Source organism: Gossypium arboreum, chromosome 12, assembly GCF_025698485.1.
Source record: "Gossypium arboreum isolate Shixiya-1 chromosome 12, ASM2569848v2, whole genome shotgun sequence".
In the NCBI taxonomy this organism is placed as follows: Eukaryota; Viridiplantae; Streptophyta; class Magnoliopsida; order Malvales; family Malvaceae; genus Gossypium; species Gossypium arboreum.
This window is the reverse complement of record NC_069081.1, coordinates 10,265,468-10,289,961: the sequence shown is the minus strand read 5'-3', so window position 1 is coordinate 10,289,961 and position 24,494 is coordinate 10,265,468. Positions and strand designations below refer to the sequence as shown.

General features: G+C 33.5%; 1 protein-coding gene and 1 long non-coding RNA gene across 2 annotated transcripts; one reads left to right on the top strand and one right to left on the bottom strand.

Moving 5' to 3' along the window:
- Window positions 1–5,500: 5,500 nt before the first annotated feature.
- Window positions 5,501–8,000, top strand: LOC128285149 (uncharacterized). Its single transcript, XR_008275569.1, has 3 exons — window positions 5,501–5,607; window positions 6,083–6,166; window positions 7,744–8,000. It is a non-coding gene; the product is annotated as an uncharacterized LOC128285149 (long non-coding RNA).
- Window positions 8,001–14,552: 6,552 nt separating this feature from the next.
- Window positions 14,553–16,406, bottom strand: LOC108477309 (UDP-glycosyltransferase 43-like). The gene has a single exon (XM_017779810.2). The coding sequence runs from the start codon at window positions 16,127–16,129 to the stop codon at window positions 14,642–14,644; it is 1,488 nt and encodes a 495-aa protein (XP_017635299.1). The 5' UTR covers window positions 16,130–16,406; the 3' UTR covers window positions 14,553–14,641.
- Between the last annotated feature and the right edge of the window lie 8,088 nt (window positions 16,407–24,494).

Below are 24,494 nucleotides of genomic sequence, written 5' to 3'. Positions count from 1 at the left end.
ATTCAAGATTAAAAAATACTTTAAGTAAGATTTTAGAATCGAACAGCGATCAAACCAATTAAGCCACTGATTCATACGATTTGATTAAATAAATCAAAAAAAATTATAAAAATAGAAAATCTGTGTAATCAATGTTTTAGTATGGTTCAATTGTTTTATACCAATTCGCGAGTCAACCGATTTGATGCCTCTCTTTAAACCAATACACTAACCATTTCCTTGTTCGAGCAGCCAGTCTGATCCAATTCAAACAACCATGATCCCAGGTCTCTACACTTCGTACATTTTGAATTTAACCCTCTTACTTTTATTTTCAAAAATTTGATCCATCCTTTTTTTTTATTATTTAAAATTTTACTTTTAAATTTTATATAATCACGCAACATCTTAATTGAAAGTCAATAATATTAATTCTTTCATCTAATTTATAATATTATTAAAATGTAAAAATAAAAATTAAAGTCTAAGATTAAATCTTAAATTTAAAGATATTAGAAGGTAAAGAATTTATATATATATATATATATATATATATAAAAAGCATGGTGAGTGTGTAGGAAGCTGGCCTTTATATAGATATTCGTTCCACAAGCCTAATCAATTTGTTTAAAATATTCAAACTTCAAAGTCAAGCATGCCCTAGTCCCCGTCTCCACAGTTCCAGGGTTTTTTTTATATAATATAAAATTAAAAAATATATATTGAAATTACATATTTCAAAAATTATGTACCAAAATAGTATATTTAAAGAAGTGGATGGTGGTGCATAGGCAGCACCACTCCAGGATTCTGACACATTTCAATTAAAAATAATAATATTTTAGTAGCAGCATCACTTTGTCCATTCTAGTATATAAACGTATAAAAATACGGAAGAGGTATGGTGTCTATTTGATAGGGGGCACTAGTAGCTTCCCCTCCTGGCGCTCCTCTATCTGGCTCAATTTTAAATTATCGTTAAAAAATAGTAGAACAAGAGAGGAGAAGAGAAGAAAAAAGGTATTATTATTTTTATTGTTATTTTCAAATAGAATAGATTATTATAAGAAAAATTATTTTATTAATATTGTATAGTTTGTTTAGTGTTATTTTTATGATTTATTTTAAAGTTATTTTGTTTATTGTGATTTGTTAGTAAGTTTTGTGTTAGATTAATTATGTGTTTATTGTGAATGTTATGTTTTAAATAAAGTAATTGTTAGCCAGTGATAACAACAGAAAAAATAGATAAATACTAAAAATATTTCATCATAGATATTATTAGAATGACAATAAATTTGATATTGTTAGAAATGGTCTCTTTTCATTTATTAAATTTTTATGTAAGTATTTTTATGCTCTTGAAATTGTTTTGAGAATTTTTGTTTATTTCTTCACAGATTGAATATTGAAGATGGATAATCAATTTTTTCGTATGCGTTTGATAAGCCATAAAAGTAACATGTTTTTAATCCCATTCTTGATGCGTTTTTGGATGATTTATTATATGAATTAATGAATTTAATGCTCATAATCTTTTAATTTCATGTTTCTATACTTAGGTGAGTATAAGTGAGCGAAAGGAGTGAAAAACAAGCCAAAATCGGGTAAAAAGAGCTGTTTCCAGGATCCACACGGCCTGGGCATTTCCACACGGGATGGCCACACGCCCATGTGAGCCACACAGGTTGGCCACACGCCTATGTGCCATTCCATGTCGATTTCGCACCCTGTTTCCTTGTTACGCGGAAAAATCTAATTTTTAGGGTTTTTGAGCATTCTAAAGTCTATAAATACACACTAGAAGAGGACCTAAAGGAGGCATGCAGAGTAGTACGCAGAAATTACTCGAAAAATGCTGACGGACTTAATTCAGAAGCAGGATCTCCTTCAAGACTGAAGATATCCATTCAATTTCTTTAGAAGTTTTTAGGTTTCTTTATGTTTTGTTGTTTTCCTATTTTTGAGATGTTTTCCTTTCTAAGTATAAACTAAATTCCCTAGATACTTAGGGAAGATGAAACCTATGACAGATCTTATTATTTGATTTTCCTGAATTACATGATAAATGTTTGTTCTTGATCTCAATTATGTTTACTTACCTTCATGTTTAATGTTTTCAGGATATTAATTCATGATTGATGTGTTTATTTAGTGGAGCAAAAGTCCCTGTTTAAGAGTAGATCTGGTATAATTGAATAGAGTTGCATGCAATCCTAGAAATAGTACGACATAAATCTACCGGATTAGAGTCAAATCTAATAGGGGAATCCATAGATCGAGTTAATGCGACAATAGGGGTTTTAATTAGACAGAGATTTCAATTAATCAACCTAGAGTTAGTTATTTTTACTTTCGAAAGTGATATTAATATAATTTAGGGATTTCTACAGATCAAGTCAAATGAATAAATAGTTTAATTCAGATTTAGAATAATAAGTGAAGACTAGGTGGATTCTTTCCTGGGTATTATCTCTCTCATAAGTTTTTCGATTATTTTTCCAATTTGCTCTCTGTCGCTTAGTAATTAGTTTAGTTTAATTTTAGATTAAAAACAACCCTTCAATTTATGGGCTAGATAATAAAAAGATAGTAATTACTAGTACTTTTAGTCCTCGTGGAAACCATATTCCCGACTCACCGTAGCTATACTACCATTCGATAGGTTCGTTTGCCTTTGTCGTATTTTAGTTAGTTTATGACATCATCAGCGTTTATTTCAATGGAATCATCTTGACAACAACCGTTGGATGTATATTTGAATGTCGGCAACAAATAGCAATGAGATTTAATAGAAATGTCTCATCCGATGATATGAAGGAAATGATTAGCGCAAAAATTGTTAAACGTTGTGGGAGAAGGATCTCGACAAATCCCATCAAATTCACCAAAATAGAACTTGTAGACGATGAAGACATAAAGACAATGATCGATCTTTATTGTGGGAATTGGAGTGACCAAAATGCACCGATTCAATTATTTGCTAAGTCAGCTGGTATGGAGCCAACTGAAGATCTCACTGCATCTAGTGAAGAACATGGAGCTCAAAAATCGTGTATGGTGGCTCCAATATCTTACGTTGATAGTGAATCGACTATACGCATGATTGATATCGATCTTTATATTGCACCCGATATTTATGTGGCTGGTGATGATGAATACAATAGTAGTGATAATTGTGATCAAGAGGTCGATAGTGATAGTGATTCTGATGTGGACGAGGTCCTTAATGATATTGACGACGAAGGCGTGAAAGACAATAGAAACATTAATGCGTCTTCAGTCGGGAACCAAATTCGCCGTATTATGATAGACAATAATCCTGGGCCACACATGTCACTCATAGACCCCGACGCCGTACACGTAGCTGAGTTGAAATACTACCTGCTCACCGGATGGCCGTAGATTCTAATCCTGATGAGTTGTTTGTAGGCCAGAGATTCGAAAGTAAGGAAGAATGCGTATTTACTATTAAACGGTATAGCATGAATATATTAGTGGATTACAAAGTCGCAGTGTCTAAACCAATATTATATATTAGAGAGTGTTGGAAGTTGGCGGAAGGCTATAATTGGTGGGTACAATATGCATTTATTCAAAATTCGCAAATGTGGGAGATACGAAAATTTGTTAGGCCTCGCACATGCATATCAACACGTATGATAGAAGATCATTGAAACTTGATTCCAAAACTATTTGTACGTGTATCACGCCAATGATGAAGGACATGTCGACCATTAAAGTTTCGGTACTAATTGTCGAAATGTAGGCACGATTCTAGTAGCAAGTATCATACTGAAATGCATGGATAGCTAAATAGATAGCAATTGAGCAATTGTAAAGGGATTTCGATGCGTCGTATAATGAACTATAGGGATAGATACCCGCTATACAAGAGTACGTATTGAAGACTGTCATTGAGTTACAAATATGACCTTATTACGGCCCGGATGACCAACTGCAACAGGGAAAAAGAATTTTTCATCGGATGTTCTAGACGTTTGATCCATGTGCTTGCATTTCCCTATTGCAAGCCATTTGTGCAAGTAGATGAGACTTGGCTATACGAAAAATATACACAGATCTTACTTCTTGCGGTTGCTCAAGCCTGCAACAAGAACGTGCGCTCGATAGCATTTGCCATCGTAGATAAGGAGAACATAAGATCGTGAGGATTCTTCCTTAACAACTTGTGGAGGTATGTTATTAGCAATAATAATATTTGCATCATCTCCGATAAAGAGAAATGATTAATTGCAGCCATTAGGCGTTCTGGTGTGCCATGAAGATCCATTTACTGCATCGGGCACATCGCGGCTAACTTCTATTGAGATTATAAGAATGTAAACTCGCGAAGACAAGTTGTGAGCATGGGTAAAGAACAACCTTATCTTTTTAATATAAGTTTTAATATTTTAGGGCAATACTGTAACTTATCTTTTCTTAATACATATACAACACACGAGCTAGAGCCACACATTTTCCACCAAAGAATGACTCAAGTTGAGAGTGACATTGAGGGTCAAACGAACACATCTTTCCGACGGTGGTTGGGTACTATAGAGCTGTGAAAATGGGCTTAAAGTTTTGACGATGGCTTTCGTTATGGTCAAATGACCACAAACTTGGTGGAGGGGATCAACGCTGTGTTGTTGAAAATACAACATCTTCTGATTTCATCTATCTTCTCAGCTACATTTTACAGATTGACTACCTTGATGCCAAGAATAGGTCAACAACAAGTCAACCAGATGGAAGCGGGACACGTGTTTGTCAAAGATGTCAAGATGCAATGGTTGCAAAATGTCGGATGGCGAGGTCAATGAATGTAGAAGTATATTCACGAGGCCTTGAAACATTTCAAGTTACGAAGACTATCGGTCGTCGACCCGATATACCACCTAGGTCCTATAAATTTGATCCCCGAAACAGACGGTACGATTGCAGGAGGTTTCAAACACTTCATTATCCATGTGCGTATGTCGTGGCAATGTATGCTAAAGGCTCGCTCAATGTTGAACAATTTATCGATGATGTGTACACCCTCGAGCGCATGTTGCGTGTCTAAAAGAATAAGTTCCTCGTCCTGCCTGACCTGTCTATGTAGGAGGTGTCTCCAACGAATTTCGAGCTTGCCCCAGACAAAGGGTTGCTGTAACAGCCCGATTTTGGGCCTAGTCGGAACAATGGTTTCGGGACCACTATTCCGAGGCCAGAGAAAATTATTTTAGTATTATTTTATGTGTTATAATATAATTTTATAAGTACATGTAAATTTTGGTAAGTTAATTTTAGCAATTTCTAGTCCAATTTCGAAAAAGAACTAAATCGCGTAAAAGGTAAAAGTTGTGTTTTAATACCTAAAGGTGTTAAATTGCCTTGTATCTTAAATTGGGGTTCTTTAAAGTAAAATTAGGCCATTGAAATTGTGATGGCTGGCCATGGGAGACAAAAAAAAAATTGTTGAAAAGTCAAAATTAGGTGAAGTTGGTCACCAATTTTGACTAGTTTTATTATTGACAAATTAAAAAGAAAAAGCTATCATTTTTCTCTTCTCCTCCACCAAAAATGGAAGAAAAGAAAGGGGTTTTGAAGCTCTGAAATATCAGCCACTTACATCCCTTGCTAGTAAGTGATTTTTAATGTCTTTCTTGATGATTTTTACATTTTTGGAACCCCTAAAGCATGAGCTTTCATATGAGGGGTCTATTTTGCAAAATGATGAAGAGTCTAGGGTTTTTCCATGAGAGTAATTGTGTTGTTTGCTGTGTTTTTATGGAATATTATGAGTCCTAGTTGTCTAATAAACAACTTTTTTTGTGAAAGAAATTGCATGAAAACACCTTAAAAAGGGCTAGATTGCTAAGTTGTAAAATGAGTTGTAAATGTGTGAAATAGTTGAAATTATGAGTTGCTATAGTTATGAAAATGGTTCATCTAGACTCAAGGAGTAAAGAAATGTGATAAAAATTATTTTACGAGCCTAGGGGTAATTTGGTAATTTTGGCAAAATATAGTGGCAAAATTGTAAAAATTGCTCAAGTGTGTCAATGGACTAATTTGATCAGTACATTGTTTTAATAAGTTGAATGTGATATTTTAGATGATGAAAATCGAGATTTGGACCTACAACGGAAAGAAATTGATTAAGGGATAATTACGTCTTTTTTACCTTTGTGGTATCGAGGTAAGTTCATATGTAAATGTTGGTAACATAGTTATTATTTTAAATGTTTTGATGTTATTTAAATGATATGATAATTATTATGAGATATTATACTTGTGATAATTGTTTGATAATATGTCAAATTATATGATATACTTGGAAAATGTAAAATACTACCGAGTATTAGTATCGACATTCCCTAGAAGATGGTTGAGACACATGATTGGGAAAAAGGTCCCATTTGAACCTTAGGAATAGATTAGGATACAAGTGACATGTCACTAGAATATTTGGGCATCCGAGCTCGTCGAGTTGAGTCCGAGTTCACTTATGGATGCGAATGTTCGAACTCATTGAGTTGAGTCCGAGTTCGTGAGATGTAACTAGGCATCCGAGCTCGTTGAGTTGAGTCCGAGTTCACTTATGGGTGGGTTACATAGTAGCTTGGCTATATATGTGGCACTTATGTGCAAACTTTCCATGTATCCGAATTATATTTCGATGTATTCAATGGGTAAAATTCTACTCAAATGGAGGAATACTCGAGATGAAAGGGACGTATTGATAAATGTTGTGAAATGGATACTTTGAACAGGTATATACTTAACCCTCGGGTTGAAAACTCGACATAACAAAAAAATGGTAAGATGGTAAATGAAAATGTGATATGAATGTCTCGGTGATGATTATATAAATGATGTTGTATTAATTTTGTGAACAATAATCATGAATTAGTAATTTAGCCTTGACAGATTTGAGTTACTGCAGTAGTGTAACTTTGAAAATACACTAAAAATATTGGAAAATGAGTTAGAGGCAGAATAAAATATGGGATTAAATCTTAATGAGTATATTTTCACATGAAAGAAACAAGGGAAGAAAAAGAATTCCATATTGTGTGATATTTGACTTTTTGTGAAACAGGGTCTGAATGAATTCGAGTTCCCCTGTTCTGAATTTAGAAATTCACCAAAAATTGTATAAAAATTGTTAAGAGTAATACCTTTATTCATGGATTCCTTATTGAGTCTATTTTTAGGGGCAATAAACGGCATGGTCGTTGGAATTCTGTACAGGGCGAAATTCGGTTCGTAGTGCACAGGGGTCAGAGTGGTCATACCCTGAAACAGGGGAGAATTTAACTAATAAACTGTACTAATTGGCCCAACCAAAAATTCTAGAAAAAAATTAGTAAGTATAAATATGAGTCTAGTTTCAAGAGAAATAGACGAAAACATTATTCGAGTCTTGTACTATGAGATAATTGAACTTTAGTACAGAAGGGTCGGAACTATCAGACAGTGAATCAGGGGTAACTTTGAGGAATAAACTGTACTATTTGGCTTAACCAAAAATTATGGAAATTTTATGGAAGAAAGGAAAATAAGTCTAGTTTCATGGAAAATTAACGGAACTTAATTCGGAGTTTCGTAGCTCTAAATATAAATAATTTAGTGACTATTGCTCAGAAAGACAGCTTGTAGTGAACTTGAGAATATGTTGTAAACATTGATAAAACAAGTTAATGAGTTGCTTATTGTTTTCATATGAACTTACTAAGCGAAAGCTTACCCCTCCTTCTTTCCCATGTTTCCTAGGGTTACCAGGTTAGCTCGGGTTGGAGTTCGTCGGAGATATTATCACACTGTCAAGCTAACATTATTGGTGTAGTGATTTCAAGTACTTTGAGCCTATGGCATGTATAGGAGTTTAAATATTAGAGTATGTGATATGGCTTTAGCCATATGTGTTGGCCTATTTTGATTATGGGGTTGTAAATCCATTTTAATTATGCATGCATGTGCTATGGTATTATGTGATGAGTTTATAATGATTATAGCATGAATGTGGTAAAGATGCGAGTAAAATCTATGATATCTATTACATGTGAAATTGCCATAATCATGACATGTTAGGAATGTTTAAGTACCTAATTTTGCCATATTGTATGTTATTGTATAAGTATGCGTGCATCTGTTGTGAGTGTGACAAAATGGCTTGGAAAATAGCCTTGTAATTGTCTAGGTTTTTGGACACGGGTTCGGGACACGGGCGTGTCCCCAGCACACGGGTGTGTGCTCTATACCCACACGGGCGTATGAAGCCTTGATGCAAGAGATTTTCTAAGTTTTTCATGAGTTCTCGATTGGGTCCCGAACCACTCCAGATGTATGTTTTGAGCCTCGTAAGCCCGTATATGGGACAAATTGTATGTGAAAAGAAAAGTTTTTAATTATTTGAGATTTCATGGCCCTGTTTAGTATAGAAGTGTTAGTAAAAGTCAGGTAGCACCTCGAACCCCGTCCCGGCGTTGGATAAGGGCAAAGGGTGTTACAGTTACATAGGAATCCGAAAGGTCGTCTGCAATCATCCAGAATCCATAACGAAATGGGCATTAGGGAGAAATCTGACGGTAAGCGTTGTGGATTATGCAGATTAGCTGATCATAATCGGAGTAAATGCCCACGGCGAAACTACATAATCGGGTAGGAATTGAGCTTATGTAATCCAATTTACCTAATTTATATTACAAAGTTTGTTCCAAGTTTTAATGTTGTAATGTATTTAATTTATATAACAAAATTTCTATTACAAAGTTTGTTCCAATTTTTAATGTCGTAATGTATTTAATTTATATAACAAAATTTCTATTACAAAGTTTGTTCCAATTTTAATGTTGTAATGTATTTAATTTATATAACAAAATTTATATTAGAAAGTTTGTTCTAATTTTTAATATTGTAATGTATTTAATTTATATTAAAAATTTATATTACAAAGTTTGTTCCAAGTTTTAATGTTATAATGTTGTAATGTTGTAATGTTGCAATTAATCTAATTTATGACTACAAAGTTTGTTCCAAGTTTTAATGTTGCAATTAATCTAACTAAATAAATACAAAGATTATCTTTTTCTTGATTTATATTTTTAGAATAAAAAGTACAAACTTTGTAATATTTAAATTGCAAGAAACTCCTAAATTGATGGTTTGATGGTGTGGTCCTAGGGGTATATTTTTGCGGGGGTCGACGTTTACGTTGTGGGTGATCACAGCGATTAACATCCTCTTCAGTCACAAGTGGGGGTGTGCAAAACATGGAAGAAAAATCATATGCCCCAAACACCATCGATGAACTTGAGCCGGAAGAAATACTATACTCGGTGGATACGACCCAGGAGAAGTGGAGTATTGCAGTGGATACAGGCCGGGAGGAGTGTTGTACTGCAGTGGTACTAGACTGAAGATATCAAACCCGAAATAATATCCATGTCCTGATAAGCTCGAGAAATAGCCATTGGCCCACAATTCCGGATGATAAGAACTATCAGTGAAATGTGTATGCGAACGTTCAGGCTTTGGCTCGGGCTTTGGCTGAGCCTCAATATCAGGCATTGGCTTATATGCCCCAAGTTGATACATGTGCGGGGGACTACAGTCGACTGCCCACCAAGTAAGTATGGTTTTCCCGTACTAGAGTACCATTGTATGTACTCTAACGATGGTTGCAAATCGAAAGAAATATCCATCTGAGGTCTCCGTGCCATCCGATTATCCCATACTGCAATATATTTCTAGTGCACAAACCCTCAATTATTTCCATGTTTTCATCTCTTTTTAATCCCGTGAATCTTCTCCAACTGCATTGGCGGAGCCGAGATATACTGGATGCAACCAAATTGCCAGAGCACTCGATCCCCGTTATACCACTCGACTGTCTGAAATTTGATAATTGGTGCGTTGATGCACCACAGGTGAGAATGAATGTGGGCAGGCGAGGTTATAACAGCCGCAATTTTTTGTCTCCGATACGGCATCCAAATAAACTGCACGATTAATAACATGGTTAAAATTTAACATAGTTTGAGTAAGATATACAAAGTAATTACATGTCATGAATATTGGAATAGCTTACCCCTTTCTCGGCATGTTGTTCAATCATTAGACGATATATCAGGACAGTGTACGACCTCCCGATACTCGGATAAAAACTCTATCTACGAAAATAAATTACATGTTAGAATAGTATCGTTAGAATAGTATCTTTAGAAAAAAAAGTCAATTAATTGCTATAACAAGTTAAATTTTATCACCTGTTCACTAATGGAAATACCTATGCTTGGTGCCTAACCGATGCCAAAAATGACATCCAATAAAGAGCTCATGACTGCAGCAATATAAGGCATATGCCTATGTTTACGACATTAGGCTTTGTCATCTAACAAAGCTAACTATACCACATAGTCAAAACTGCAGAACCCCAACTATACGAGTGAACATTATACAAATCAGCTAATAGGGGTAAATACATCAAATGAACCCTGTTGTTGTTCGCATCCGGCATCAGTACACCCTCTATATGCATAATGTACACTTGAGCTGAGCACATCACCTTCTGCTCAGTAGCATTAATTGATAAATGTTCAAAATTGGCTTTCAGCCATGAAAATCTCAAACCCGTAAATTTGGACTCAACATCGTTGGGCGAGACTCCTAGTTATAACAAATGGCACCCGGCTCAGCTATCGTACTTACGCCCGTTATGACACTCCCGTCAATTCGGAGCCCAAGTTGCAATGCAACATCATCCAGAGTGACAGTGCACTCCCCACATGGCAAATTAAAAGTGTAGGTCTTCAGGCGCCAACGCTCGACCAATACGGATATTAAATCGTACTGCAAATCAAACATCGGGATCAATGCTGCTGACCCGAATCCAGCTAACTCCAAGTATGGCATCAGTCGTTCATCCAGGGAATATCCTAAATCATTCACCCGACCCCTTAATGCGCAATACGGGCCTTGATACTATTAAATTACAAAAAATAGTTATAATAACATAATTTATTTTCTTAAATGACGTAGAACTTTTTTGAAGGGAACATGTGATTAACAAATAACAATATATTACCATATTATTAACTGTGTTTGATATGTAACCATCGTTCTTAATCAATGAACCCATTGTGATATCTGCAATTTCAAAACAAATTTCGATTATTAATTTCAAAATTTGATGCATTTTAAATATTTATCAAAATACCTCAATTTTATATATTGCTTTTAATTACAAAAAATACCAATCTGTTTTGTCCACATCATATTTTTACTATACTACATTAACATAATAAATATATCTTATAAATTCCAACTCAAACTCCAACTCAATGGTGTCATTCACAAATTCCATTTCAATGGTTTAATCTTTTACCTATACAAAAAACAAAAAAATTCTATTAAAATAATAAAAATAACATGTCAATAAAAAAATATAACAAAAACATAACATAAACTATCTCAACATAATAAATAAAAATATTATTATTATTTTAAAATGATAATAAGTGAAATGTATTGGTTTAAAATATAATGTATATAATAACATGCCAACTTAATTATTGTAAAAATATATATATATTTTTTTGCATAAAAGGATTCAAAAGAAATTTCATTTATAATATTTATAAAGAACATAAAATAAAATTTAAAACATAAACTCTTATTCTCAATTATAAAATCTTAAAAATTAGAACATATAAACTAATTCCTAATTTATCTTATAAATTCCAACTCAATGGTCCCATTCACAAATTCCATATAATGGTCTCATCTTTTACCTACATACAAAATAAATAAAAATTATATTAAAATAATTAAAATAACTTGTCAAATAAATTACATTAAAAGTATATTTGATCAACCTAAAATACACATAACAAATAAATTACATAAAAAATAAAACATTCTTTGTACATAACATAAATAGGCTTTTTACTTCAATAAACATTAAAAATAAATTATGAATGAATGAAAATATAAAATAAATACAAGCATACCTTAATAGCTCTTTTAACCAAATAATACCTTACTAAAATAAAATTAAAAATTAAATCCGAATTAAATTAACAATAATAACAACAAAAACAAATTAATATTAACATTAACATTAATTTATAACAAAAAAAATCTTTTCTTAAACACCTAATCTTCCCTAAACAACGAACTCTCATCTCCTTTTCTATTTATTTTTTTTTCTTCTCTTTCTCATTCCCTTTCTCTATTCTACTTCTCTTTTTTCCTTTCTTTTTCCCTTCCGCCCTCTCATTCTCCTTTTTCTTATTCTCTTCTTTTCTTCAAAAACTTTCTCTCTTCTGGCCAAAAATGAGGCATTGGGGACCATTATAAGGTCCCCAAACACACAACTCACGGGCTGAAGCCATGACCCGTCCCATCGCCTGACACCGCAAGTCTGTGTTGCCTACGGAGATGGCGTCACCAGTGGTGCCGCCTTTGCCCTAGGCGTGACCAGGAGGTGCCGCCTCTTCCCTAGGTGTGACTAGGGGATGCCGCCTCTTCCCTAGGCGTGACCCCTTGTGTTGTCTCATCTGTGACAGCGAATCAGGTTTTGGGTCGGGTTTTTCGTATACAGGTCGTATTTAACCCCTTTTTTTTAAGTACTGCCTATTACATTACCTTCACCAATTTTTTTTTCAGTCAGATTTGTCGAAATTCTAAGGTGGTGCCGTCTATGCACCGCCCTCCACTAGTTTGAATATATTTTGGTACATAATTTTTTAAACGTCATTTTAATAATTTTTTTATTTTATATTATATAAATAAAAACCCACGGTTCCACAACTAGAGGTGTGCATGGGCCAGGCTACCCAGCCCGGCCCGTAGGCCCGCCAAAAAAATGGGAGGGTTCGGGTAAAAATATAGGCCCGAAATATGGGTTTGGGCAAAAAAACGAGGCCCGTTTAGAAAATGGGCCGGGCTCGGGTAAAATTTTTTTGGCCTGGGCCTGGCCTGGCCCGGCCCGAATTATATAATAAATATATATTTTTTATTTTTAATCATATTTATATTTTAATTTTAATTTTAATATAATCAATTTTATTATATTTTTAATTTGTGTATTGTTTTAAGAATTGTTTTAATATATTTTTATTTGTTTCTTGTTTTAATATTTGTTTTAAATGTATTTGATTATTTAATATATTTTAAAAAATTTATTTAATGAAATAAGTTAAAAAAAATTTAATATGGGTCGGGCCGGGCCGGGCCGGGCTCGGGCTTAACAATTTTATTTCGGGCCGGGCTTGGGTAAATTTTTAGGCCCATATTTTGGGCCGGGCCCGTGCCTAAAAACGGGCCTGAAATTTTCAGTGGGTCCGGCCCGGCCCGGCCCATGCACACCTCTATCCACAACAAATGGTTGCAAGTTGGCGTCGTTTACTGCATATGATATCATCAAGTTGAAATTTGCTACAATTGTTAAGCTACTGGAGAGCGTGAGACTTAAGCACTAAAGCCATTTAATTTAGAGTAAAATTTGTCTTAAACCCCTATACTCTTCATGAAGTAGAAATTTAGTCTTTATAATTTTATTTTTAAGAATTTAATTCTTCTACTTTTCAACTTTTAAAATTCATGTTCAATCAACAACACATTAATATTTTTTTATTGAATTCAGGCTTATTACAATATCATTTTTAATTACATGGCTATTAAGTAAATTTTTTTATTTCAAAATATCACACTAACAAATTTATCAAAATAAAAAAAATTAACAAGGTTAACAAGTAGACCTGAATTTTGAAATTTAAGAAGTAAAGATACTAAATTTCTAGAAATAAAGGTACATGGACTAAGTTCTAAATTTGTGAAAAATACAGGGGCCTATTGTATTTTTTAACCTTTAATTGATTCTTTTTTTTGTTTTTTGTTTGCTATGTAGAAGACAACATGATTGATCACTATCTTCATCGCTGGCCTGGCTCTTATCTATCAAGTTCAATTTCAACACCTTCAACGTCATCCCGTAGATAACTACAAAGATAAATAAGTTTTGGTTTTCTTTTTGGCCCTCCGAATGAAGGGCTTATTTATCCGAGGGGCCTTAACTTTTTTTCTTTTTCCAATTTAATTGAATTCAAAGTATCATGATCTCCACGCCTTCAGCATTTTATTGGTGACATGTAGCAACAGCTTTAACACCAGCCGACTGTTGGGTTCATTAATTGATAAATATATATATATATATATATATATATATATTCGCATGGTAATTTTCAGATGATGAGAATCCTAACATTTTCTTTCACATCCTCACAGTTGCATGCTTATAGAGTATAACATCTTACATGATGCAAAATCCTACATCTATAACTCGACTGGTGAGCAAAATTTGTGACATGATAGATAACAAGTTTACTGAACTTATTGTTAAAACCGGTAGGGATGGAAGCTTCCAAGAACTTTGTACTTGAGCTACGATCATATATGTTAGCATCTGTAGGTCAACAAAAGTGTTATACCACTGCCTAGCATTGTTAAATCTAATGCCAAAAATATCAAAACATGGAAGTGCATGAACCAGAAGTTGTGGATGGTTAAATGGCTGCATCTACAAATAAAGCATTTCAATAAATATAACCATTGTGAGAAAGTGACCACAATTCATTTGTAGCTAGTTCTGTATTTCCAAACGTACGGTTCAGTATTTCACCTCAGAACCTTGCATTCTACTGCTGATTTCCTGAATTAGGGATGTTAAGGATTTATAGGAGGAACCGTTTTCCATCAGTGCCATCCTACTCTTGCTCTTCATTTCCCTTACCTTGGCCTTCACTTCATCTTCACCGTCCATCAAACGCCTCAACCCTCTTTCTAACTCCTCAGCCACTACCAAATCACTGCCCTCCCTGTAATCCAACCTTATCTCCACACCCAATCCCAGCTCTTTCACCAACTCAAATGCATTCATTTGTTGCTCCGCATACACTGGCCATGTTGCAATAGGAACCCCGTGCCATACACTCTCCAATATGGAGTTCCACCCACAGTGTGATACAAACCCTCTAATTGCTTGGTGGCTCAATACTCTCACTTGCTGAACCCACCCGCACACAATCCCCAATCCAGCCGTCCGATCCAGAAACCCCGCCGGCAAAACAGCCTCTACGTTGGTGTACTCACCTGGGAGATCTAATTTGCCTTTGGGTGGCTCGCGTATGGACCATAAAAATCGATACCCAGAACGCTCCAACCCAATTGCGATCTCTCTCAATTGAGGTCCTTCAAGACTCCCCATGCTCCCGAAGCAGAGGAATACCACTGAAGAGGGAGGCTGTTGATCAAGCCATTCCATTATGGAATCCTGTTGCTGAGCTCCATCCGGATGCCATCGGGACGCTCCAGCATGATCCAGAATTGGACCCACTGGGTAAACTGGAGGTAACCCACTGATGGAAAGCGACTCAATGGCATGGGGCTCCAGTTCAAGAAACGTGTTTACTACGATACCTATTGTCTCTGTGTACCTGCGTGCGTTCTCTAAGAAACAGAAATAACCATCCTTGTTTCTCTTTAGCACATGAGAGGGCAACATGCTTGGGGGCAAGGGTTTAGAAAAAGTGGGGACGATCAACTCCACTGCAGAGTCTTTGGGAACGATAAACCCAGAGTGGGAGTCGGAGTCAACAAAGGCGACAGCTAGTTGTGTGTCTAGCGCTGGCAAATGAAACATAAACCCCAAAAAACTGGCTGGAGAAGCAAAGAAGAGATAACAAGGAATGCCAAGGTCTTGGGCAATATCAATCATGGAAGTGGTAAACATGTCAACAAAGAGAGCAGCAACAGAAGTAGTTGAGGCAAGGGTGGAGATGGCATGCTTGACGTGGGGCTTGTGCTTGTCTATGAAGAGGGATGTGTAACCCAATGAAGATTGGTACTGATCAGGAGTGGGAGGTTGAACGGTAGGGAGATGGATGAAATTGACATGTGACTGAGAGTGAGAAGCAGCGGTGGCAAGTGATTTTGTGTAAAGGTTGACGATTGTTCTCTCGGGCACCGTGATTATGAGAAGGGTAGCGGAGAAGCGAGGGTCATGACGAGTTAGGTGGTGGGCGAATTCGACGGTAGGAACCAGGTTACCGATGGTAGGAGTGGAGATGAAGACCGCCTCATATTTATCCATGGCCATGGCCACTCAGGCTTGAAAACTACTATCATTGTATTTCATTACTTACTAAGCTCTTCACCTGCCATAAATCGTACTGACGGTTTAGATATTTTCTTCCCTTAATCAACTTGGTTTTTTAGCCATTTTTGTATTTTTTTTAATTAAATTTTCATATTTCTTAGCTTAAATTTAAATTATTGTAAAATAAGTATTTTTACGCAATATTTCAAGTTAGCTAACTTATTGGAAGGACTTAAATAATTTTAACGATTTAATTAAGTGTGCAAAACACCTCTTTTTAGGCCCAAAAAATTAAAAAAAAAAAAAAGACTGCCAAGTCATAACACAACAAGACGAGCTCCAGATCTCACTATCAAAGTGTGTGTCGCGAGACAGGTTGACAGAAGGTAAAACTAAAGTGAGGGTGTTTTCACCCGCACCATCAATATTTAGTGTAATTATGGCCTGTATTTGATCTAATTAAGTAGTTACTTTTGCCTATAAATAGGAGGAGACTTATGCTTAATTAGAAGGGTGGTCGTTTTGGAGGCCACAAGTTAAATTAGATTTTAGGAGTAGATTTAGTTTTAATTAGATTTTAAATTAGGTTTTATTTTATTTTATTTTATTTTATTTTTAAAACAATTTATTTTCTTGTTCTTTTACTTAGATTTGATTTGAGTCTAAAACTTTGTTTTTAAGTATTCTTTTATTTTTCTTACACTTCTTGTTTGTCAACGATAATCTCTTGTTAGTTGTTAAAGGATTTCGCAGACCTGAACGCATTCAGCTTATCAAGCGGAGCAATTTCTATCATTCTCTCGTTTTAATTTATTTGTGTGTTTGTACACCTTGAATTAATTTTAAAGAATATGGAAATTGTGTTCATGAGTGGCTATTAGGGAGATCAACGAGAAGATATGACAGTAATTAAAGAAAGAATTATAGTTTTTCCATAGATTTATTTGGCATAAATATATGTGTTTTTTAACCTAAAGATTGACGACACTAGGAAGTAATCTAGTAAAAACAAGGTCGAGAGATAAATTTACCGTGTAAATTATGGATTTGTCCCGATCAAGAAAGTGAGGTCGAGAGATAAGCGTGTACTAGTCGATTAGTTAATTAGTAGAGGCTGAGAGGTTGTAACGACCCGATAGTCACGAGTATCGGAAAGTGTATTTTAGGGTTTCTGTTTTCGAAAAACGAATTCGTAAATATTTATTAAAAATATTTATGACGATTAGTAGTGTAGTTAATTAGGTTTTGGTTAGGCGAATCTGTATAAATTAAGGCTAATTAGGTATAAGGATTAAATTGAATAAAGTGTGAAAGCTTAATAATAGAATACGTAAAAGTAAAGGAACTAATTAAGCAAATAAACCATAAAATTTACATTATATGATAATAGTAAATTACATGTGTAACAATATTATACAAATACTTGTAATAATTATATGCACTTACTTATTATTTAAGAAAATATTATTATATTATATTATATTATAATTAAAGTATAAAATATATAAATAAATAATTAAACCAAAATCATGAAAAATGTATGGTAATGGTGAAATACATGTATAAAATAAAAATTATATGTATATAATAATACATATATTTCTTATTGTATAAGTATATATATATATATATATATATATATATATATAATATTAATAACAAAACATAAAAGAAAAGAAAGAACAGAATTGGGCAACGAAAGGGAAAGAAAGAAGAAAAGAAAGAAAGAAAAGGAAAAGAGAAAATTTAGGGTTTTAAGGTTCAAATTTAAAGTTGTAAGTTAAATTAGTCACTTTCTTAAAATTTTTATGTTTTTAGAATCTTAGAATAAAATACTACTTGATTTATATTGAAACTTTAGAAGTTAGTCAATATTTAAAAGTTGTTCATGTTGAATAAATTGAAGTGTTAGGGGTTAAGTTGATAGAATTTCAAGTTAGAAGTGAAAAAGGGATTGAATTGTAAAATAAATCATAAGTTTTGAATAATAGGGACTAAATTGAGAGAATTTTGAAATTAGAGTTTATGGTGAAATTTGAAGGTTGAAATTAGTCTAAAGTGGGAGTTGAATGAAAATATGAAATTAGTTTTAAATAAAATAAAGTTAGTTTTGATTAAGTATTAAATTGAAGTGTGAGCAAAAGTTGAATAAAAATTTAAATATTCAATGTGAAATTGTGCGTATTAATGATTTTAAATTGTTTTAATTTCCGTAGCTAACGTTGTGCCGGAGACCTCGGCTAAGAAAGGAAAAGACAAGATTAACGAGTAGCGCGAGAATTACGGTTTGTATTTTTATAATCCGAATTTAGAAATTTTTATTTGTTGTATTTTGAATTATTGTGTATGGTAAGTAATTAAGGTGGGTGTTGTTATTATTATCTTGATATTGAATTGAGATTATATGAATTTGTGATTGATGAAATTATTTGTAACACCCCTAACCCGTATCCATTGCTGGATTAGGGTTAAAGGCGTTACCGGACAAATCAGAATATTTTACAAACAATTCATAAACATTATTCTCAAATCATAATTAAACATCAATAATAAGTCCCTTAGGTCATCTTGACCTTAAACAAATATTAGAAAGAGGCCGGAACTAAATCAAACACATACAAAATTTTTCGATACTTAAACATTTCTCAAAATTATACAAGTCACACGCCCGTATGAAAAGGCCGTGTGCCTCACACGGCATTAGACACACTCGTGTGTCTAGGCCGTGGCAAAACAGAGTATACATACTAACTTTTCCACACGGCCACAAGACACACCCGTGTGCCTTGGTCGTGGTCAAAACTGACTTGTATCACACGGCCAGTCACACACCCGTGTGTCTAACCCCTGCTCGAAACTGACTTGACCACACGGCCTGGCATATGCCCATGTGTATGTGACCGTGTGGTCTAACCAGGCTCATTTCGAAATGACCATTGAGCTACACGGCTGAGACACACGCCCGTGTCCCTACCTGTGTAGGCAAAAATAGGTCATTTATAAGGCCAAATTGCCACCCATTAAGGGTCCTCCCTACAAGTACCATTCGGCATCAAATGCATCATATGTCCAATCAAATTTCAACCACAAAACATAAACCATTCATGCTATATCATTGCCAACCAATTCCATGCATATGAACCTTACCAAATTATGTCATATCATAAACCAAAATCATACCAAAACATACGATTCATAATTTTAATACACATCATTCAATCTCATACTATGAACTTACCAATTTCTCAATAAGCACATGACAAAACTTACCAAATAGACAAACTCTATTGGTCATCCAAAACACATTATATTGACATATTTGCATTACATATTTCATACCAAAAACTCATTCATTACCCAACCAAAACCAAGCCATATCACATGGCTATATATATACATTTCAAAACATGTCCAAAGATCTCTAGCCTATACATTCCATACTTAGATATATACATTTTCAAAAGGTACCAAAATGAAGTTCGATAGTGTGGTGATGATCCTCGAAGATCCCCGAGCTCCCGGTAGCTTTGGTATCTATAAAACAGTTGGAAAACACACAGAATAAGCTTTCAAAAGCTTAGTAAGCCATATACAAATAAACTTGACAAATAACATCAATCTTGATCAATTCATTCATATATTTCAGGGCAAAATACATTCACATAGTCATATCTCTCTTATAGTTCATTTGAATATGATTCACAAATACATATTATATCTCATTTCCATGGCAACTCATACTTATATCATATGTTCACCAAGGTGCATATACTTACCTTTCATTTACAAACATAGCATACAATTCAAACGTACCTGGATCAGATACAAAATCACATAGTCATCCATTTTCTCAGAATGCCCGTTGAACCGTTCAGAATCAATAAGGATACTCGAATAGCTCAGAAAACTCATACAATGCCAACGTCCCAAACGTGGTCTTACATGTAATCAAATATCGATGCCATTGTCCCAGACAGGGTCTTACATAAAATCAAATACGATGCCAATGTCCCAAACATGGTCTTACACGTAATCACAATATCTATGCCAATGTCCCAGAAGTGGTCTTACACGAAAACACATATCGGATCCTATGTCATGACATATGTATCCTAACTATTCCTATGGTTCGTACGGGGCTTTTCGGACGTCGGAACTTTGTTGATACTTTCTCGAATATCTCATATTCAAGGCATAAAGCCATTCATCATTATTCAATAGCATATAAGCATAAATAAACCATTTCAAATACATTTATTTGTATATAGACTTACCTCGCACGGATTCGAACGAACGGAGTCGACTACTCGACGGCTTTCGATTTCCCCCGATCTAATTCTACTTTCTTCTGTTCTTGATCTATATAAATTCAAATTTAACTATTTTATTCACTAAATCATTCAAATCAAGGAAATTTACAAATTAACCCTCACATTTATATATTTTGACACTTTAGTCCCTAATTCTCAAAATCACAAAATACATATAATTTCCATATACCCATGTTAGGCCGAATTCTCATAGTATTCATATAAGCCCATATGTTTCATCTATTTCACATTTTAGTCCCTTAAAATCTCATTTTTACAATTTAATCCAAATTACTCAAATTCATCAAAAATTCAAAGACAAAACTTAGTAATCTAACACATATCTTCCATTTACTATCATCAAACTTCATAAAACTCATAGTTTTATCAATGGCTCAACTCAAAATCATCATCAAAATCAGAAATTCAAACATGGGCTTGATAGAACTCTAAGCAACGATCACAAAACGTAAAAATTATAAAAAACGGATCAATACACATACCCTAATTAAAGAAATCAATGGTCGAACCCTAGCTTGTACTTTTATTTCTTTTTATTTGTATTTTTCGGAAAACATGGATGATAATGGCCAATTTTCATGCTTTTTTTTATTTAATTAATAATTATTAACAAAATACCAATTTTGCCCTTAATGAAAACATTATCAAAACATTAACATTAGGCCATTTATGTCCATTCATAAATTCAATGGTCAAATAACAACATAAGGACCTTTCATTTAGAAAGACACATCAAATAGGTACTTTAACAAATAGCAGGCAACTTTTACATTTTACGCGATTAGGTCATTTTATCAAATTAAGCACACAAACGATTAAATTTTCATACGAAATTTTCACACATACTAATTCACATATAAAAGCATAGAAAATAATATAAAAAATATTTTTTTGACTCATATTTGTGGTCCCAAAACCACTATTCCGACTAGGGTCTAAACTGGACTGTTACATTATTGATTGGTATTGAAATGTGAATTTTGTGACAATGGAATACTAAATATTGGTTGTGTCTGAAAAGTGAATCAGAAACCCTATTAACTGTATCGGGCTGAGTCGGATATAGTTGGCATGCCATAGGATTGAAAGCGTTCAGGGATACTTTGACCACAAGTTGATGAGGCACTGGCTGTCAAATTATTACTTCGGATAAATTCGATGAGGTACTGGGTACCAACTTACTTCGGCATGGCCAATGAGACACTGGGTGTTAATCTATTACTTTGAATTATCCGATAAGGTACTGGGTGCCAAACTGGTGTGTTTTGGTTGGATCCGTGTATCCGTCCAAGTTCGAGTCTTGTTAATAGGGGTAAATGAATAATAAAGTATTACAATTGATATTGAAATGAAATGATATGAGAAAGGGAAGTGATATAGTGAATTGAAAATAGAATGTGAAATATGTTGACAATACATGGAATATATGAGTTATATACTCATGAATTGAGTGTGGTATGAAATGATGTATTCATGAATTGAGTATTGCATGACTGATGCCATTGTACGAATAAATATGGTTGATATGTGAATAATCATTTATATAACAATTGTGTGAATTAGGATATTGTTTAATAAATGAAAAATGATAGTTATGATATAATACTAGATATTAATATGTCCTTATAATTTAATTGTGCCTATTATTATATTATATTATTTTTAAATATTCGGATTATAGAAATACCACTAAGTTTTTACTCATGCACGATTTGTTTTCGGTCTTGCAGATTAGGTCTGATAATTTTGAAGAGTTGTAATTAAGGTTGTGAGCGTTCATCTCATCACATCTCCATGTGCCAAGAGGGTATGTTTCAAAATTTTGAATAAAATGGCATGTACTTAGGAAGATCAAGTGTGTTCCAGGTAGTAAGGACTAAAATATAAATTATAACAATTTATTATTTTTTTTAATATTCAAATATATTAGTGATTAGCCAAAATCACTTTGGCACCAAATGTAAGATTCCTATATCAGGTTCCTTGGGTTGAACTAGGTATAGGTGTGTTACAAAGGTAATAATGGTTAGTTAATAACTAATTCCCTAATAAAACCCGAATTTTGAAATTAATTGTAACCATTAAAGCGAGTTAATCTTCTACCTGTTAATTGAGAGATTTTCATTTGTTAACTTTGTTTTAATAGTTTAGTTTTTATTTTACAACCTTAATACTTAATATTAATTATCGTAATATGATTTTTAGTGATTACTATTAAGATCTACTAGTGGAGATAATATATTTATATTTAATTCAACCTCCCTTGGGTACAATCCTCGAAACACTTACTAGTTTTCCATTGTAACACTAAACTATATTACAATTTGACATGTTCGCTTGCAAATACCACACTTACTCTTTATATATATTTTTGCACGATTTTTACTTTAAATGTTCGCACATTTGGAGGCAAACAGCTTCCCATGTAGTATTCTTGATTGAAATGAAACTACATTACAAGGATATGAAAATGGTTCGGCGGTTGTGTGGCTTTACGTATGGGATTAAAGTTGGTTATTGTGGTGTGCCTAAGGCACTACATGTTGGTTGGCTGACTATCCCCATTATAAAGTTCATATTGTCCATTCGGCATTAAGCTATTTTGTTGAATACTGGTTAATGTCCAATAAGGGTGTGGCGATGAGAGATTGCCAGTTTAAGTTTGAAATCATTTGGACGCTGGAACAGGAATGTGAAATTTTAATTCAGGATACTTGGAATGCTGGTAATTTATCAGTGCCCTATAAACTTGGGAGGTTTTGCACCTTTACTGTGACGATTCGAAAGTCAGTGGAGTCGGAAACGGCGGTTTTGAAATGCTATTTTTATGATAGAATTAGTGAATATTATTTATTAATATTTACATAGGTATTATAATATTATATTGAGGTTTGGTTTAATAATTTTGTCGAATTAGCGTTAAATTTTAAGTCTAATGACTAAATTACACAAGAGTCAAAAGTTAAATTATAATTAAATCGTAAAGTAAAGCATAGTTAAGGGACTTATTAGGTAATTAAACCGTTAATTAAATGGAAGTGGACGGCAATAGAGAAGTTTTATATGGAAAATGTTATAAAAATTAATTATTAAAACATAAGTTAAAATTTAAAATTTAAAATTTAAAAGTATAAAATATGTAAAGTGAAAAGAACGAGGAATGAAATTTCTTCATTTCTTTCTTTGGTCGTACCATTAGAGAAGGAGAAGAAGAAACTAACGACATAGGGCTTGATTTTTCAAGCTTAAAATTGGTTAGTACAATTTAGTCATTTTCTTATAATTTTTTATGTTTTTGGAATTTTAGTATCTTGAACTAGCTAACCCATGTCTTTTTTTTCGGTACTGTTTAAGATTGAAAATGTTATCATTGTTGGTTAGTTAAAGTTTTAGGGACTAATTTGATAGATTTTTTGGTTAGAAGTGAAAAATAACTAAATTGTGAAGTTAATAGTTGATTTTGAGCAATAGGGGTCAAATTACGAAAATTTTGAAATTTAGGGGTAAAAATGAGAAATAGGGAATTAAATTTAGCTTAGAGTGAAATTGATATAAAAATTTGGGATTAAATGTGAAAGTTATGTTAGTTTCGGTTTTAGAGTCTAAATTGATTAAAATGTAAAAGTTGCATTAATTAGTAATTGAATGTGAAATTATATGTATATTGAATAAATATGTTGTTTATTTTATTTTGTAGCTAACGTCGACCCAGATTCCTCGAAGAAAGAAGTGAAAAGACAAGGTCGTTGATGAATAACTCAGAGTTTACGGTTTATATTTCTATAACCTGAACAGCTTCAATTGATGCATTTATGAATTGTATTACATGGGAAGATAATAAGGTAAGTTATAAATGATAAAAAGAGTTGAATTGATCTTATTCAAATTTATTATTTTGATGAGGATAAAATTGAATAGTTTTGGAAATATCGTATAATAATATAATTATGAAATTGAATATGTTTTGAGATGTGATATATATAAATGTAATTGCGTATATGTATATAAGTATGATGGATGAAATAATGATACGA